Source organism: Marmota flaviventris, chromosome 8, assembly GCF_047511675.1.
Source record: "Marmota flaviventris isolate mMarFla1 chromosome 8, mMarFla1.hap1, whole genome shotgun sequence".
Lineage (NCBI taxonomy): Eukaryota > Metazoa > Chordata > Mammalia > Rodentia > Sciuridae > Marmota > Marmota flaviventris.
The window spans coordinates 65,033,724-65,049,702 of record NC_092505.1 but is presented as its reverse complement, the minus strand read 5'-3'; the positions used below and the strand labels follow the sequence as shown (position 1 = coordinate 65,049,702).

Below are 15,979 nucleotides of genomic sequence, written 5' to 3'. Positions count from 1 at the left end.
CGCCTTTGTCTGTCTTTGTCAACACCTAGTGTTACCATATCAGTTGTGTTCTCTGCAGAAGGAAGTCCTTGTTTCTAATAAGGAATTACATAGTCTGCCCTGCCTTACATAGATAGGTTATAGGTCATAAGTCTCTGAAGGGCCATTTGATCCAAATCCATGCTCCCTGGGGCTCTCCTGGGGCCAGCCCCCCCCCCCCGCCAGGCAGGCTGGAGGTGACTATCTGCAGGAAGCGCTGGTCTCACACATTCTATGTTCTTCCCCTCCTTGCTCCTCCAGGCTCCACTGCTGAGGCTGCCCGAATTATCTACCCCCTGGAGGCCCAGACTGTCATTGTCACTAAAGGCCAGAGCCTCATTCTGGAGTGTGTGGCTAGTGGGATCCCACCCCCTCGAGTCACCTGGGCCAAGGACGGGTCCAGTGTCGCTGGTTACAACAAGACGCGCTTCCTGCTGGGTAACCTGCTCATCGACACCACCAGTGAGGAGGACTCGGGCACCTACCGCTGCATGGCCAGCAATGGGGTGGGGGAGCCAGGCGCAGCCGTCATTCTCTACAACGTCCAGGTATTTGGTAAGTGCCTCATTAGGCCTTGACCTTCTCTCTGGTCTGTGTGGTCTTTCTAGAAGCAGATGACTCCAGGTCAGAGAGTTAGTCTTTGAAAGGCCACAGTTGAGTGAGTGGTGGAGGTGTACCACAGCTGGAGATTCTCCATGCTGGGGCAAGGGCCCACTGATCTGGACCTTCTTTAGTCCCTTTCCTGTTGTGACTTGATGGAGGAGAAGTGGATCTTTCCTTCCCTTTACTCCTACCCATTAGGAAAAATCAAAGTCCTGGGGAAGAAGGCAGCCCCTCGGCCACATCCTCTTCCAGGCTGTCTGGCCCTAAAGAAGATGCAGCCCTACCCACACCTGCTTTTATTTTCCTGCAGAACCACCTGAGGTCACTGTGGAGCTGTCCCAGCTGGTCATCCCATGGGGCCAGAGTGCTAAGCTCACCTGTGAGGTGCGCGGGAACCCCCCGCCCTCCGTGCTGTGGCTAAGGAACGCCGTCCCCCTCACCTCCAGCCAGCGCCTTCGGTTGTCCCGCAAGGCCCTGCGTGTGGTCAGTGTGGGGCCTGAGGACGAAGGTGTCTACCAGTGCATGGCTGAGAATGAAGTTGGGAGTGCCCATGCCGTGGTCCAGCTGAGGACCTCCAGGCCAGGTGAGTGCAACCCAAGGCTCTGAGATTCCAGCTAAACGCACTCACAACCATTTTCTCAAATGAAGTCCAACTTAGAAAGCCAGCATTTGAACTAAATGAAGAAGGCTTTCAGTTGTCAATTCAAATTTACTTTAACTTATTAATAAGTCAAAGTGCATTTATCAGCTTGCAGAATCTGTGGGATCTTAAGGTTCCATGGAAATAAAGAAAAGCAGGTCTCTCCTCAGCTTCATTCCTACCAACTGATGACTCCAGGGGCTAGGCAGTTACTATGTCAGCACCGGCTAGATAACGTGGGGGACTCAGAGCAACATGACAAACACCCACCTTCAAAAACATTCCTATGAAAGAGATGAAACTTACTAAGGAAACAATTTAAAAAACAAAATAAAATTGACCAAACTTTGCTATATCTGTGTATGAATGAATCACATTCCATTCTAATTTTATACATAACTATAATGCACCAATAAATAAATAAATAAAAGGCCAATAGAGTAGAGGAAGGGGATCAGAAAAGGGAGGAGAAGAGGAAAGAAGATGTTACTGGGGACTGAAATGGAAAAAAAAAACTGTAGTGTATGCATTTATGAATATGTCAAAATGAATCTCACTATTATGTATATATATTATGTATACTATAATGCACTAAAATTTTAAAAAGTTAAATAAAAATAAATAAATAAAACAATCCTTTGTGAACATTATCAAGTGCCACTTTCCTATGGTGGTAAAGATCAGGTGCGATGAAGGCTGGTGCTGGCAGAGTCTGTGGAAGTTTCTGGAAGGAATTGTTTTGGCTCTTAGCTCCCAGATTCTCAGAGGGCATTCCATTTCCTTCATGTCTCTAGTCTCCAGGTCACCTCAGTGGAGAAAGAAAAGGCCCAGTCTGTGTTGGTGTTAAGATCCTATGGTGAAGGGTTGGGGTGTAGCTCAGTGGTAGAGCACTTGCCTGTCAAGTATGAGGCCCTGAGTTCCATCACCAGAAACACACACACACACAAATAACAATAATAATAATAATCCCACAGGGAAGGGACATGTTCCCACCCCCCAGCTAGACCAGAGAAGGAAGGTGCAGGGTTTCCATGTCTCAGGAGCAAATTGAGATTGTTCTCTCAAGACGCACCTCCTGAGGACACTGGGAGTCAGCAGGTTGCAGAGATGCTTGTCTGTAGCCCCAAGCTGCAGCAAGAGGCCTGGACCAGGTAGTGGGACATGGCAGGGCACGGACACTGGCCCTCTCTTCCACAGAGCCTGTCTATATGTCACATAGTGGGCTGATGGTGGCCTCAGGTCTTCTTTCTGACTTTGTTCTCAGTTTTCTCCCTGGAAGGTAACCAGGGGCACTAACACACACACTGTCTCTCTCTTTGTTCCTCTTTCCTGCTTGGTCCCCAGGCACGACCCTGAGACCCTGGAAGGATGATAAACCAGCCACTGCCACACCCGCTGCACTACCCTCCAGACCTGGCAGCCCTGACCAGATGCTGAGGGGACTACCGGCTCTCCTCAGGCCCCCAACATCAGTGCAGCCTGCTTCTCTGCAGTGCCCAGGAGAGAAGAGGTCAGTGGTTCCTGCCGAGGCCCCCATCATCCTGAGCTCGCCCCGGACCTCCAAGACAGACTCATATGAGCTGGTGTGGCGGCCTCGGCACGAGGGCAGCAGCTGGGCACCCATCCTCTACTATGTGGTGAAACACCGCAAGGTATGTCCCTGGCCTCGTGCCTCCGTCTCCCCTGGGTCCCCTACTCCCCACTGTTGATAATGTCCTCTGTCTCCTCGTTTGCCCATCCCTTCTGTTGCCAAGAGAGCTGGCCGTGATATGGGCAGGTGGCACCCTGAGATGCCCAGGAAGGGGCCAGGCGTAGGCCCTTCTGTCTGAGCTCTGTATTTATTTCCCAGAAACTATTGCCAACTTCCAGTCCTGGAGGTGACAGTTAGCAGGCTCCTAGTTACCATCACCATCCTCCCCTCCTTCCTCTGTCATTTGCTATTGATTTTGTTTTGTTTTTTAACCAAAGTAAGCTCCGCTAGGCACATACCTGCAGGAACTCTAGCATGGCAAGCTAGCTCTAAAGCCAGGAAAACAAATATTTGCAAACTGGTATTTTCTCTGGGCTAGAAAACACCCCTCAGTTCTCAGAATTCATCGTGGCTCTGGCTGACAAACAGGCATTTGAGCTGCAAGCACATGGTGTTGTTCAGACCTCAGCCATTTCTCCTTGACAGAGGAAGTCTGTCTGGGGGATGCTGGGGAGCTGTCAGGGAGGGAGTCTTGGTCTGTGACAGGCTGCGTGACAGAACTGGGCCAACCCCATGCTCCTGGATGCTGTCCTGCGAAGCAGGACAGGGCTTCCACACTTCATGGCTATGCAGGGAAGAGGACATGCGGTGCCCTATAAGAAAATATCCTGGAGATGTTTCTGTTCACCCCATGTATGTGTGATTTTTCTAAGTCCATGTGATAGAAGTTGATTGTTCTTAAACAGATTTTTTAAAGTTTTTATTGGCATTATAACTGCTGGATTTTATTATACATGTATGTTGTGTTTGCTTATAAAAGTGCCGTGTGCACTTGGTAGAAAACATAGGAATCCATAACATGGAACTGAAGGTCTCAATCCACTTTTTCCTTTTCAAAAAACAAACAAGAAAATAAACTCCACCCTGCATGGCAGAAGGCAGTAACCCTCCAGAAGCCATTTCCCTGCTGCGAACCCCACTGGCTCTTGCAGTTTGTCCTTTTCTTTTCCTTCACGTACTCTCCTGGAAGACCTGGGAGGGGCAGGGGCCCACACTTGCTGGGAGGCTCAGTGTCAGGCTCAATGCAAGCAGCTTTACGTCCACAGAGACAGGGGTCAGAAACCCTCATACGGCCCAGTGGCCCCTGTTGTCCCTGTGCTGCCTCCTGTGCAGGGGTCTGGGCGGGGCGGACCCTCATCAACCCTCAGCCAGCAAAGGGGGGTGAATGAGCTTGGAACAAGAAGCAGCCTTGTTCGGCACATGTTCCAGGGCAGGGCTGGTCTCCATCCTCACTTCCCCCTGTAACTGGACACCTCCATCTCGAGTTGTAGACAAAGATCAGGGCAGGCCAAATGCCCAAGGCCCCCAAGAGACAAAAACCAGCATGAGAGCAAGAATAATATTTTTCAGGCCAATAGGTGGCCACGAAACTGCCTCCCACAAGAGGCAGGCTGGCAAAGGCCGAGCCGTGGCGATCCGGAAATGCCAGGCTGAGGCCACATTCACCCTCTCAGTGTGTGTGACAGTGACTAATTACCCTAGCATTTCTTATTTTCATTTCTATGCCCAGTGGAAGTGCAAGGCCAGCGCCGGGAGGGCAGGGGAGAGTGGGGGAGGCAGGGAAGCGAGAGTCCGGACAGGGTTCCTGCTGGGTCTGGCTTCTATTAGGCTCCGGCCTGTGGGGCGCTTGGAGCTGTTAGGTGGATGTTGCCAAGGCAGAAATTATGCCTTGAAAGCCAATCCTGCTTATGGAACTAGCATATCTTAAACATCATCACTCAAGAAAGAAATTTGAAATCAAAAGTTAGAGTTTAAGTTATGTTTTTTTTGTCCCGGTTCTTTCGGGGGATTGCGAATCATTCAGCTAAGTTTCACTTTTTCACTTGCACAAAGCAAGTTTTCCTTCCTGGTACATCTGCAGACCCGGGCTACTGTGTTTGGGTTTCCAGCATCACTGGGGATTCTCAGTTTGTAAAATCTTCTCCCTTTGGAACGAATCCTGGAAGCCTGACATTAATGAGCCTAGACCATCCCTGTCCCTTGAATGGTCGGTTTTGTTCAGCTTTGGAATATTCTGCTTGGGAATAGGAGTTTTCCTCACCAGCTGTTCTCTGCCTTCAGCAAACCTCGACTTCAGGTTCCAACAGAGATGCAAAACTGGCCCTTATGTGCTTGTCCTTGAAGTTGGCAGATGACATGAAGTAGTTTCTCATAGTCAGCTGTTGGGGGCCTGGAACCCTCTCATTTTTTTTCTCTAGCTTTAGAGAGTTAGTCACTAAAAATTCACAGATAATATTTGCAATTTATCTGTAGCTTTTTCGTTCTAAGCAAGGACTGAGGAGAGGAAAAGATTATAATGTTAGAACCCTCACCTGGCCAAAGATGTGGGGAGGGGTGGGGGCCCACACTTGCTGGGAGGCTCAGTGTCAGCCTCAATGCTAGGAGCTTTACGTAAGTCATCGTCAGAGTCACCTGAGAGATTTTCTTTGCCTGATTTTAGAGCTCAGAGAGCCAGGGAACTTGCTTAGAGTTACGCAATCTGGACTTGAACTCAGGGCTCTGTGCTCCCAGGCTCCTCATTCTAGGACAGGTCACTGTATGGGCTGTGGTTTGGAGTCAGATCAGGGTTTCTGTGCTCACCAGCCATGCAGCCTTGAGCAAATCCCTCCTCTTTGAGCTTGGTCTTTCCTCTTGTGACTGGGAGCAGTGTCAATGCCATCACTTGGGCCTTGTGAGGGCAGATGAGGTAGTGTGTATAACCCCTAAGTCTGTGCTTTGCACATAGTGAGTGCCCAGGACATGCTGCTGTCTGACCACTGCCACTGCTCTTGTCATTATTCTCACTACTGTTTCACTAGAGTAGAGACTGGAGGAGCAAGGTTTGGTTCAGACACAGCAAGGAAAAGTCAGCCATGAGGGTTTGGGAAGTATAGCTGGGAGGTCTTTGGAAGGACCCTCTGTAGTTTCAGTACAGCCTCCAGATCTGCCACACTGAGCTTCTCTTGATGGTATCATTAGATGGGGAGACCAGGAAGCCCAACCTGAGCACCCCAGTGAGGTTGATGGCCAGTCTGAGCTCTGCAGTGCCCTCTGCCCCTAAATTGGTCCTCCATCCCCTCCTCCTGACCTACCCCTGTTAGTCTACTGTGCTTACAAGACACAGCCACCTGTAGCACCAGGGGGAGATGCTGGTCCTTACACCAACCACCTTCTCCAGCAGGTTACCAACTCCTCTGATGACTGGACCATCTCTGGCATTCCAGCCAGTCAGCACCGCCTGACCCTCACCAGGCTCGACCCGGGGAGCTTGTACGAAGTGGAGATGGCAGCTTACAACTGTGCTGGCGAGGGCCAGACGGCAATGGTCACCTTCCGAACTGGTAAGGTCAACATGGGCACAGCTTGGGGTTTCCACAGCCAAGCAAGTTGTACCAGGCCTGGGTGGGAAATCCTGCCCACCTTGCCCCACCCAGTCCCTGAGTGCGCTGTCCTTCTTCTCCACTGCTGTCTCCCTGTGGCTTGGGTGCCCAGGCTGAGGTTTCTCGCCTCATCAGAATGACCAGCCAGCCTCTTTGGCATCTCTTGGCCCTCTTTGTCATGGAGTTGGTGGCACACCATGACAGTATCAGGCAGCACTGCCATCTGACCTCACTGTCAGCGTCCTGTGTTCTTACTTGCCTCACCTTATCGCAGCCCTTACCAGAGTCTCAGACAAAAAAGGACTCTGTGGGAAGGTCTAATGCATGCTGTGCCCCTTACTGATCTCAACCTATTTCCACCCAGGGCGGCGTCCCAAACCTGAGATCATAGCCAGCAAGGAGCAACAGATCCAGAGAGATGACCCTGGAGCCGGTCCCCAGAGCAGCAGCCAGCCAGATCATGGCCGCCTTTCCCGTAAGCCCCCAGCAGTTGGGATCAGCGGGTGGGGAGGGGTGAGGAATAGTGAAAACTGGACCACCCTGTTGTGCCTGTTGCTGCAGGTCAAATGAGGTTTTGGTTCTGAAGATCCAGAAGTCTTTAAGACATTTTCTTGGCATTTCCCCTATTGACCATAATGAGAAAATACAGATTGAAGCTTTTCAAATTAAAAGCTGGAGTCACAATTACGCTGTGGGTCCAGAGAGCAGCGGGGGAGTGAGGGGGGGTGCCGAGGACAGTAACTGGCCCTTGGCCCTTCGCACTCTGGCATGAGTAGCTGAAGGGGTCTTGGTGTGAGGCTTCTCCTGCGCAGGAGGACCTCATGGTGGGTGGAATGCTGAGGGGAGGGGCAGGTCCTGTTGAGACAGGCCAGTCCAATCAGAAAACAAGGTTGTCTCACAGTGTCCTCTTCCTTTTCCTTCCCCCCTCCCTCCCTGGGCATGATCTTCATAGCCCCAGAAGCTCCAGACAGGCCCACTATCTCCATGGCCTCTGAGACCTCCGTGTATGTGACCTGGATTCCCCGTGGGAATGGTGGCTTCCCAATCCAGTCCTTCCGTGTGGAGTACAAGAAGCTAAAGAAAGTGGGAGACTGGATCCTGGCCACTAATGCCATCCCTCCCTCACGGCTCTCTGTGGAAATCACAGGCTTAGAGAAAGGTAGGGGCCTGGCCACTCTCCTGCCCAATCCCTGGGCTGCCCTGGGCCACACTGAAGAAGAAAATGAGCCTGGGAGGCTTGCTGCTCGGTCCTCCAGCCACCAGCATGCCCATATAGATAGTTTATGGTTCTGCCTGAGTCCTAAAAGACCCTCCTTCTCTCTCTCTGCAAGAGTCCAGAGCCATTTCCTGTGTGATTCCTCTCTGATGAGGATGGGCATTCTTGTGAGTCCTTTGGGGACTTGCTCTTGGGGTGGGCTGCCCAAAACATCCCTCGAGGCTGGGCCCTGTTGGGCTGTGGGGGAATGAAAGGGCCTTTCCTGAGTTCCCATGGGTCTCTCTCACCAGGCACCTCTTACAAGTTCCGAGTCCGAGCTCTGAACATGCTGGGGGAGAGCGAGCCCAGTGCCCCCTCCCGGCCCTACGTGGTGTCAGGCTATGGTGGCCGCGTGTATGAGAGGCCAGTGGCAGGTCCTTACATCACCTTCACGGACGCTGTCAATGAGACCACCATCATGCTCAAGTGGATGGTAAGTGACCTTGCCATGGACAGCCATGGGAAGAAGGGGCAGAAGCTACTGTCGGGTAGGAACTTGGTAGATGGTCCCTCTGCGGCCTTAGCCCCTGTCTAAGACACCTCCCCTATGTGTCCCTCCACCTAATGCCTGAGAACTGGCTCCCCACAGTGCACCAGAAAGCCTGATTGGTGGAATTTGGGAGGCTCTTGGCAGCTGCTATTAGGGGTCTCCTGTTGGGTCTGGTGCCTTGACCCAGTAGATACCCCAAGCTGGTTCCACCCACCCTCCTTCCTGCTCTTTTCCTGACACCACAGAGAACCCCAGCACAATTATTAGGGTCTCTTTTTAACCAGAGATAATGACCCTTGTCTGCCCAGGGAGGCTCAGGAGGGACTGAAGTCTTTGAAGAAATCTGTTTCCAGAAGCTTGGGGACCTCTAGGCAAAATAAAATAATGTGTGATCTCCACAGCCTTCTTCAGAGAACCCCAGGGACTGCATCAGGAATGTTCACCAGGGGCCCCCAGTGCAGTTCACACTCTAGACTGGGGTAGCACTTCCACACCCCAGCCGTTTTGCTCTGATGACGAGGTCTCTGCTCCACTGTCAACATGTCTCTTCTCCATTTCCTGTAGTATATCCCAGCAAGTAACAACAACACCCCAATCCATGGCTTTTATATCTACTATCGACCCACAGACAGTGACAATGACAGTGACTACAAGAAGGACATGGTGGAAGGTGAGAAGCACTTGGTGTGGTTTCGTCTACCAGCAAGGGGTCTGGTGTTGGTGACACCCGGTAAAGCATAAAACCTGGGTCTGGCATAGTACAAAACATCTGTGCTCCGTGCCACAGAGTCAGGATACACACAGATCTGTTCAGTTAAAAAGCCCACACGCTCCCTTCCCATAATGATAGACAATGGGAATGCAGGCGGACCCCTGGGACATTCCCTCCTGTGTGTCTCTACCATCTCATTGGCACCAGCCCCAGACGTTCAGCCTTGAGTCCGACCATGAGATCTGGGCAAAGTCAGATCTTCAGTAACATCATCCTGCACAATTTTCTTCCTGTCTTTCCCAGGTGATAGGTACTGGCACTCTATCAGCCACTTGCAGCCAGAGACCTCCTACGACATTAAGATGCAGTGCTTCAATGAAGGCGGGGAGAGTGAGTTCAGCAACGTGATGATCTGTGAGACCAAAGGTGATTCTCCTTGGGTTCTCCTCTCCCTCTGTGCTACTTCCAGCAGGGTAGGGCACAGTCACTGTCCACACCATGCTGGGTGTCTCTTTCTCAAGAAGACTCCTTATTTTCCAAATATCCTACACCTCTTCATTTTCACCCTTCTGCTTGTTTGCTTGAGCCTCGTGTTAAGGATAAGTGAATCACCCTCAGGATGATTTCAGAAAACTTTGGAATTATCCATAAACTCATTGTTAAGTTGGGAACTTTTTATAATTACTTGATTCCTGCCATGATATGTGGTACTTATATTGGTTGATTTATTTAATTGAGAAACTAAAACCTCATGAGATGAGGAAGAAACTGAGCCTCAGGAAACTGCATACATTGGCCAAGATCATGTGGCCAGTCAGTGATTCTGGAACAGGTCCATCTAACTACCAGCCTGGGTTCTTTCTCACCATAAAACATGTTAAACATATTCAAATAGCAACTTGTTAATATCTGCACATTGGTCCGTCGGGTATATAACATTATCTCCATTTTTTAAATACTGAAGGTGAGATTAAGCAGTTATATTGCAAAAGACATAATCAGGATAAGATCACAAACGAATAGAAGTGGAGATAAAAACATGTTTTTTCAGTCTTTGAGACATCAACATTCTTTTTCCTACTTTGCATTGCTTTCAAACACCTGCTGAGGACCTACAGTGTACAGTCCTGCCCTCTTCCCCCAGGTTCAGGGACAGGAGTGGCAGATACATGCAAAGTGCCAAATCCTGCATCAGGTGGCACAGAGAGGCCCCCAGGGAAAGAACAGAGGCTCACCAAGCCTTCATGCTGGTCTTCTGGGCTAAAATGAGGAGAGAGTAGCCTGGGGATAGGTCAAGCCTGAAAGTATCCCAAATGGCTGCAGCATCCAGTGGGAGGATGAGAGAGAGAAGCTCAGAGAAGAGGCCAGAGACAATGGCAGGCAGCAGGTCCTGAGGACCTGAGGCTGAGCTCCGGGTCGGCAATGGGAACCTCTTGAGGCTCTGGAGTGAGGGAGGGTCGTTGTTGGATCTGTTTGCCGAGAAGGGCCACCAGTAACCCTGCAAGGGGTAGACAGCTGGGAGAGAACTGGGGCCCAGAAATGAAGGACATGAGAATCATTTGACCACTTTTCTGAGGAGGTGTGGGCAGGACCAGGACCGATTGCATGCTGGGCTGGGAGACAGAAAAGAGCTAAAAGTAAACTTTGAGGTTTTAACTCAAAAGAGCTTCAGGTGTTATTGCCCTTTATTGAAATGAGGGAGGTAAACAGAGAAACAGTTTTCATGAGATAGGACAATGTAAAACCTCTTGAAGATTGACTGAGTATCTGATTCTCAAGTGGAAAGTCTACTGCCTGGGGCAGGCATCCCATGGGGACATTGATATGGGAGGGTTTAGGATATAGGTGGAAATGGTGGGACTAGAAGAGAACACACAGAGGCAGTGGACCAAGAGGAGCCAGGGAGAGTTCCCCAGGTCTGAGGAAGCAGAAGGAAGAGGCAGGAAAATGGTGGAATATCACTTGCTGGAGGCTCCAGGAAGTCAAGGGAGGAGAGATTTGTGAAAGAGTGAATCATGTCAGAAACACTATAATAGCAAAACCCACATGGGAAACTTACGACCTTGACTTTCCACCTTTGAATTGGCATTTCTCCATTACTCTTTGTCTCATCAAGTCCCCGAATGCTCTGCATCCTGAGTGAAAGCCTCCTATGTCACATTCCTTCATCCACCCAGAACAGTAAATTTGTGTTTAAATTCTTCCACTCCCAATTCTTTTGCTGGTTTTGTGAGTTTTTAATGTTTTCTCCCAAAAGGTCCCCAGTTATTCTTTTTAAAAAAACAAAGCCACTTCTGCTCAGTCGGACCCAGTGCCGGTCTCACAAATGTATTTTGAAATATAAGGTTCGGGCCTCCTCAACACCACCAAATTTCACATTGGATACCAATTTCATGCAGAGTATGGACATGATTTAAATAAGGAATTCAAAATAAGGAATTGTGAGGCCCTATGTTGAGTTTCATCCCGTTACCTATACCCGTGGAATTGGGGTATTTTCTTTTTCAATTTACTTGGGAGGGAAATGTCAAAGAAATAGATGCTGACATGAGTTTTGTCCACCATTGCAGCTCGGAAGTCCTCAGGTCTGCCGGGGAGACTCCCACCCCCAACTCTGGCCGCACCACAACCACCACCCCTGGAAACCATAGAGCGGCCAGTGGGCACCGGGGCTATGGTGGCACGAGCCAGCGATCTGCCCTATCTGATTGTCGGGGTCGTCCTGGGCTCCATTGTCCTCCTCATCGTCACCTTCATCCCCTTCTGCCTGTGGAGAGCCTGGTCTAAGCAAAGTGAGTGACATCAGGAGCCTGGAGAGGGAGCCTGGGCCTCCCAGTCCTCCCAGAGGGCGTCTGCCCAGTTCAAGACCAGTAGTGCCCCACTCCACATCCATAGGCAGCTTGAGCTCCAGGGGCCCCTGGAGGTCTCCCAGAGCCAGAGAATGCCCCAGACTGGGCACATGCCCCCTAGATCCTTCACTGAGAGAATGTGAAGAGGCAGACATTGGTCGGCCCTCTTGGTGTCTCCAGCTCAGTGCTTACCTGGTTCCATCCTCTTTGATGCCAAAGCTGCCTCTCTGACCTCATTTCACGTTTGCCAACTGCCCCTGCCTCTTCCCAGCAGCCATTTGCTGCCTCTGTTCTGGACCTGGAGCTACCTTGAGCGTTCCCCTTTCCCCTGCTTCCATCTGCTAATGTGTTTCAAACGGTGACACATGTGGCTGCCTACCCTCACTTCATGCTCTTTTTCAACTGCTTTCCCCCCACACTTTACCCCTGTTCTCCCCACTCCCCTCCTCACTGCATAAGAAAAACGTTAGGAAGAAATAGGAGTCAGGAAGAAGGTTCTGAGGGAAAACATTCTCCACCCCTTGGACAGTGTTATCTCCCCACCTGCATCGTTGGACCCTGGCAGGGAGTGGGGCTTTTTCAGGCTGCCCGAGGCTTCCTTGGCCTAAGCACACCTGTCCTTCTGTTCTTCAGAACACACAACAGACCTGGGTTTTCCTCGAAGTGCCCTTCTATCCTCCTCCTGCCAGTACACTATGGTACCATTGGGAGGACTCCCCGGCCACCGAGTCAGTGGACAGCCATACCTAGGTGGCATCAGTGGACGGGCCTGCACCAATGGGACACATGTGAATCGAGGCTGCCCTGCAGCTGCAGTGGGCTACCCAGGCATGAAACCTCAGCAGCACTGCCCAGGGGAGCTTCAGCAGGTAACATAGCCCCTGGGCGGGTAGGCGGGCTGAGATAGGAGGGTGTGGTTGAGCTGCCTTTGGGGGCTTCTCCCTTCTAGCCTCTCATGCCAGGCGGCTGGGCCAGGCTTCCTTTCATCAGCAAGAGTTCATCCTCCTGAAAAGTGAGCAGTAAGTTTCCTGATCCTTTGACCTGATCTTTTCCTTGTTCTTTCCTTTGAGCAGCAGGATGACACCAACAGCCTGCTGAGGCAGACCCTTCTTGGCAATGGATATGACCCCCAGAGCCACCAGATTACCAGGTAGCCAGACCCCTCCTGGCCCTTTCTTTAATTTCCAAGCCCCAGAGGCTCTCTCTTTAGCTCCTCAAATCCAGTGTCAGTCTCACAGAGCCCCGAAGTGCTTCACTCAGGGTTCCTCAAATCTGCCGGCTTTGCTCTGCAGGGCCCTTACCCTGTTGTCTGATTTTGTGTTTGTGGGTATGATTCCCTTTCATTTTGGGGGTGCGTAGGTTGCTTCTTTTCAGAATCCTTACTGGGTAGACCAGAAACAACTGGATTTGCCCACAGTCCTAAACACATGATTCACATGCCCCACATGAGATAAAATGGAACAGGACTAGAACTAACGGTGGGATAACAGTGCGACGCCTCGTGATGCTCAAAGGAGCATCCTTACCCATCGGAGCTCTGACCAGCTCTGACCCCCTCAGACACGAAGTTGCCAATGGATGGGGGAGGGTCCAGGCCCACTCTGCCCGTGATCCACTGCCCCCATCTGTTTTGGGCACTACAGGGGTCCCAAGTCTAGCCCAGATGAGGGCTCTTTCCTGTACACACTGCCTGATGACTCCACTCACCAGCTGCTCCAGCCCCAAGACTGCTGCCACCTCCAAAAGCAGCCTGCCACTGCGGGCCAGGCAGCAATGAGGAGGGCACCCGAGAGTCCTGGCCTAGAAGCTGCGTGGGACCCTCCATTTCACTCAGGTAAGCTGGGCAGGGTAGAGAAACTGAAGACGCTGGGGATGACCTGTCCAGTAGTGACTTGGAGGAGGGGAGACAACAATCTTAAAAATAGAGTTTGGTAGGAGCTCTCCTCGGGTGCTGGAAGGGAAGGCCAGGGAGTGGGGCTGGTGGACTCTGTGCTTCCCTGCTGAAGGTCTGGGAGGTCTGTGGGGCACACTAGGCCAGCCTGACACCAGTCTTGCCATCGGTGGTCCTCAGAGGCTGAGAGGAAGGACACCATTCCAGTTCAGAGGAAGAAGCTGTTTGGTCTCTGCGTTTCAAGGCCATTCACAAATTCTTTTTGCCTCTCATCACATAAGAACCTCTAATCACTTGCTTTGTTGGGTCTTGTCTCTTAATTAAGGAATAAGCTGCCTGCATCGTTACTAAGCCAAATTCTTACCAACATCATCATCCTGACTCTTCGTGCTTCTATAGAACTTTCTCTCCATGGGGCTTGGAGCCACTCATGCCACCCTGTCCCACTCTCCCTCTGTGCCGCCTCCTTGGAAGTCCTTGGGTGCTTCGTTAGGGCACAGGCTGGTTAGAGGATTGCCTACTTTTTCTTAGCCTCCATGGTGTGCATGTCCCTTCAGACACAGATCCTAGACCCTGTCTCTGGGACATTACATTTTGAAAGTAACCTCCCAGAGCTAGACACAGTGCCATGAAAACTGGGTTAGGTCAGTCTGAGGGGAATGCATTGTGAGGGGGAGGTTTGCACCATACCAAAAGGTGGGCCAACAGCCTGAATCTGGAAAGATCAGGGCTTTCTTCCATGGGCTCCTCCGATTTGATCAGTATGCAAGCTCAGAGCTTGAGAGTCTCCACACTCCCAGGTCCCAGGCCAGGTGGCACATGAATAGCTTAAGGGGCCCTCCCCACATGAGTGAGAGTCCTTGCAGGGCACACAAATTCCTTGTCTTGGTTGTAGTTTTCTGTCCCTCCTTTAGGGCCAGTGTGACCAGCTCCCTCCCCAGGTAGACTGGCCCAGGACCACTTGGTTAGTCTGCATTTTAATGTTTCCCACTTTCTTTCCTTGCCAGGGACCCCGTGCTGCTTGGGCCTTGTGCCAGTTGAAGAGGTGGACAGTCCTGACTCCTGCCAAGTGGGTGGAGGAGACTGGTGCCCCCAGCACCCTTCGGGGGCCTACACAGGACGGGAACCCGGGATGCAGCTCTCCCCTGGCCCATCGGTGCATGTGTCTTTTGAAACGCCACCTCCTACAGTTTAGGCAGAAGCCAATATTCCCAGACAGACTATATATTGTTTTTTTAAAAGAGACAGAGAAAATTGGTATTTATTTTTCTATTATAGCCATATTTATATATTTATGCACTTGTAAATAAATGTATATGTGTTTTTATAATTCTGGAGAGACGAAATCCTCCCCCATTGAGGTGTGAGAGGGATAACAAGCCACAACATACCAGGTGTCAGCCAGGAGAGAGGAAGGCAATCAGCCAGGGTACGGACTCCTACAGGACCTGCAGCTGTAGAAGGCAGGGTTCTAGGCACATTGTTCATGAACATTATGAGGGAAAAGAGAGGGCCACAGTATGGCAGAGTGGAGACACCCTTGAAGGTGGCTGGATCTGGTGGCACAGGAAACTCTTCCTAAGATGCCCTGAGAACAGACTGAGACATGTACAGCACTATAAGCATTAACAAACGTTCCAGAGTCAATAATCTGTGGCAACATATCTCTGTAAAAACAAACACTGTAACTTCTAAATAAATGTTTAGTCTTCCCTGTAACCTTCAACTGAGTCATGAATGAGTCAGCATTTTCTCTAGACGTTAGGATTTGGTCTTTGAATCACTGGAGAAAATATCCACTTGTGATGTTTCAGATGCATCAAGCAATGAAGTCTGGAATTGATAGCAGATGTTTTTCTTTTTTCTCTTTTTAAACACCGAACATCAGTTGTGTTTCAATGAATGCAGAATGCATAAATAACTGTTTACTCCAAGAGGGAGACATTGTACAATATGCTAGGAGAAGTAGATTTGTAGTTCTCTTACTGCCTGGGCTTGAGGTAAAGCTTTGGTCATACCAGACGAATGAAACATCCTTTTTATGTAGATTGAAGACCAAATGTTTCTTCCAAAATACCATTTAGTTAAGTGCCATCTTACATGTGGTGCCTGACAAATTCTGAAGATGAACCAGCATTGCTGAGGGAGTTGACTCACTCGTTTAAAATCAACATTTACTTGCTGTTGTCCAATCCAAGTATCATAGATTCTCTTTTGAAACTGAAATTTTAAAACGTTTATATACTAAGTGGAGGCTGAAGCTTGCAATGTCTTAACACGCTTTAACTAAGTTTTTGGTGGGTGGGAGGGTGTTTTCTATATTTAAGAAAAACTGAGTTACGGATGAAATGCTATTTGAGACACTTAATCTCCCTAAAATTGTGCCAGAATTTGATAGAGGAATCCGGGGGA

At 50.3% G+C, this 15,979-nt stretch overlaps 1 protein-coding gene across 4 annotated transcripts in view; it reads left to right on the top strand.

Moving 5' to 3' along the window:
* The window catches only part of Boc (BOC cell adhesion associated, oncogene regulated), a 78,091-nt gene extending 62,798 nt beyond the window's left edge, over positions 1 to 15,293 (top strand). For 3 of the 4 annotated variants that reach the window (XM_027936137.2, XM_071615340.1, XM_071615339.1), the window contains 14 exons: positions 280 to 573; positions 932 to 1,204; positions 2,606 to 2,913; positions 6,169 to 6,331; positions 6,735 to 6,845; positions 7,323 to 7,529; positions 7,877 to 8,058; positions 8,680 to 8,785; positions 9,131 to 9,253; positions 11,398 to 11,619; positions 12,310 to 12,545; positions 12,750 to 12,826; positions 13,320 to 13,510; positions 14,575 to 15,293. In XM_027936137.2, coding sequence (XP_027791938.1) covers positions 280 to 573; positions 932 to 1,204; positions 2,606 to 2,913; positions 6,169 to 6,331; positions 6,735 to 6,845; positions 7,323 to 7,529; positions 7,877 to 8,058; positions 8,680 to 8,785; positions 9,131 to 9,253; positions 11,398 to 11,619; positions 12,310 to 12,545; positions 12,750 to 12,826; positions 13,320 to 13,510; positions 14,575 to 14,762 — 2,681 coding nt within the window. In that variant the 3' untranslated portion in view covers positions 14,763 to 15,293. The remainder of the gene's footprint in view (positions 1 to 279; positions 574 to 931; positions 1,205 to 2,605; positions 2,914 to 6,168; positions 6,332 to 6,734; positions 6,846 to 7,322; positions 7,530 to 7,876; positions 8,059 to 8,679; positions 8,786 to 9,130; positions 9,254 to 11,397; positions 11,620 to 12,309; positions 12,546 to 12,749; positions 12,827 to 13,319; positions 13,511 to 14,574) is intronic. The other variant, XM_027936138.2, reaches the window with a different exon arrangement.
* Positions 15,294 to 15,979: the final 686 nt, after the last annotated feature.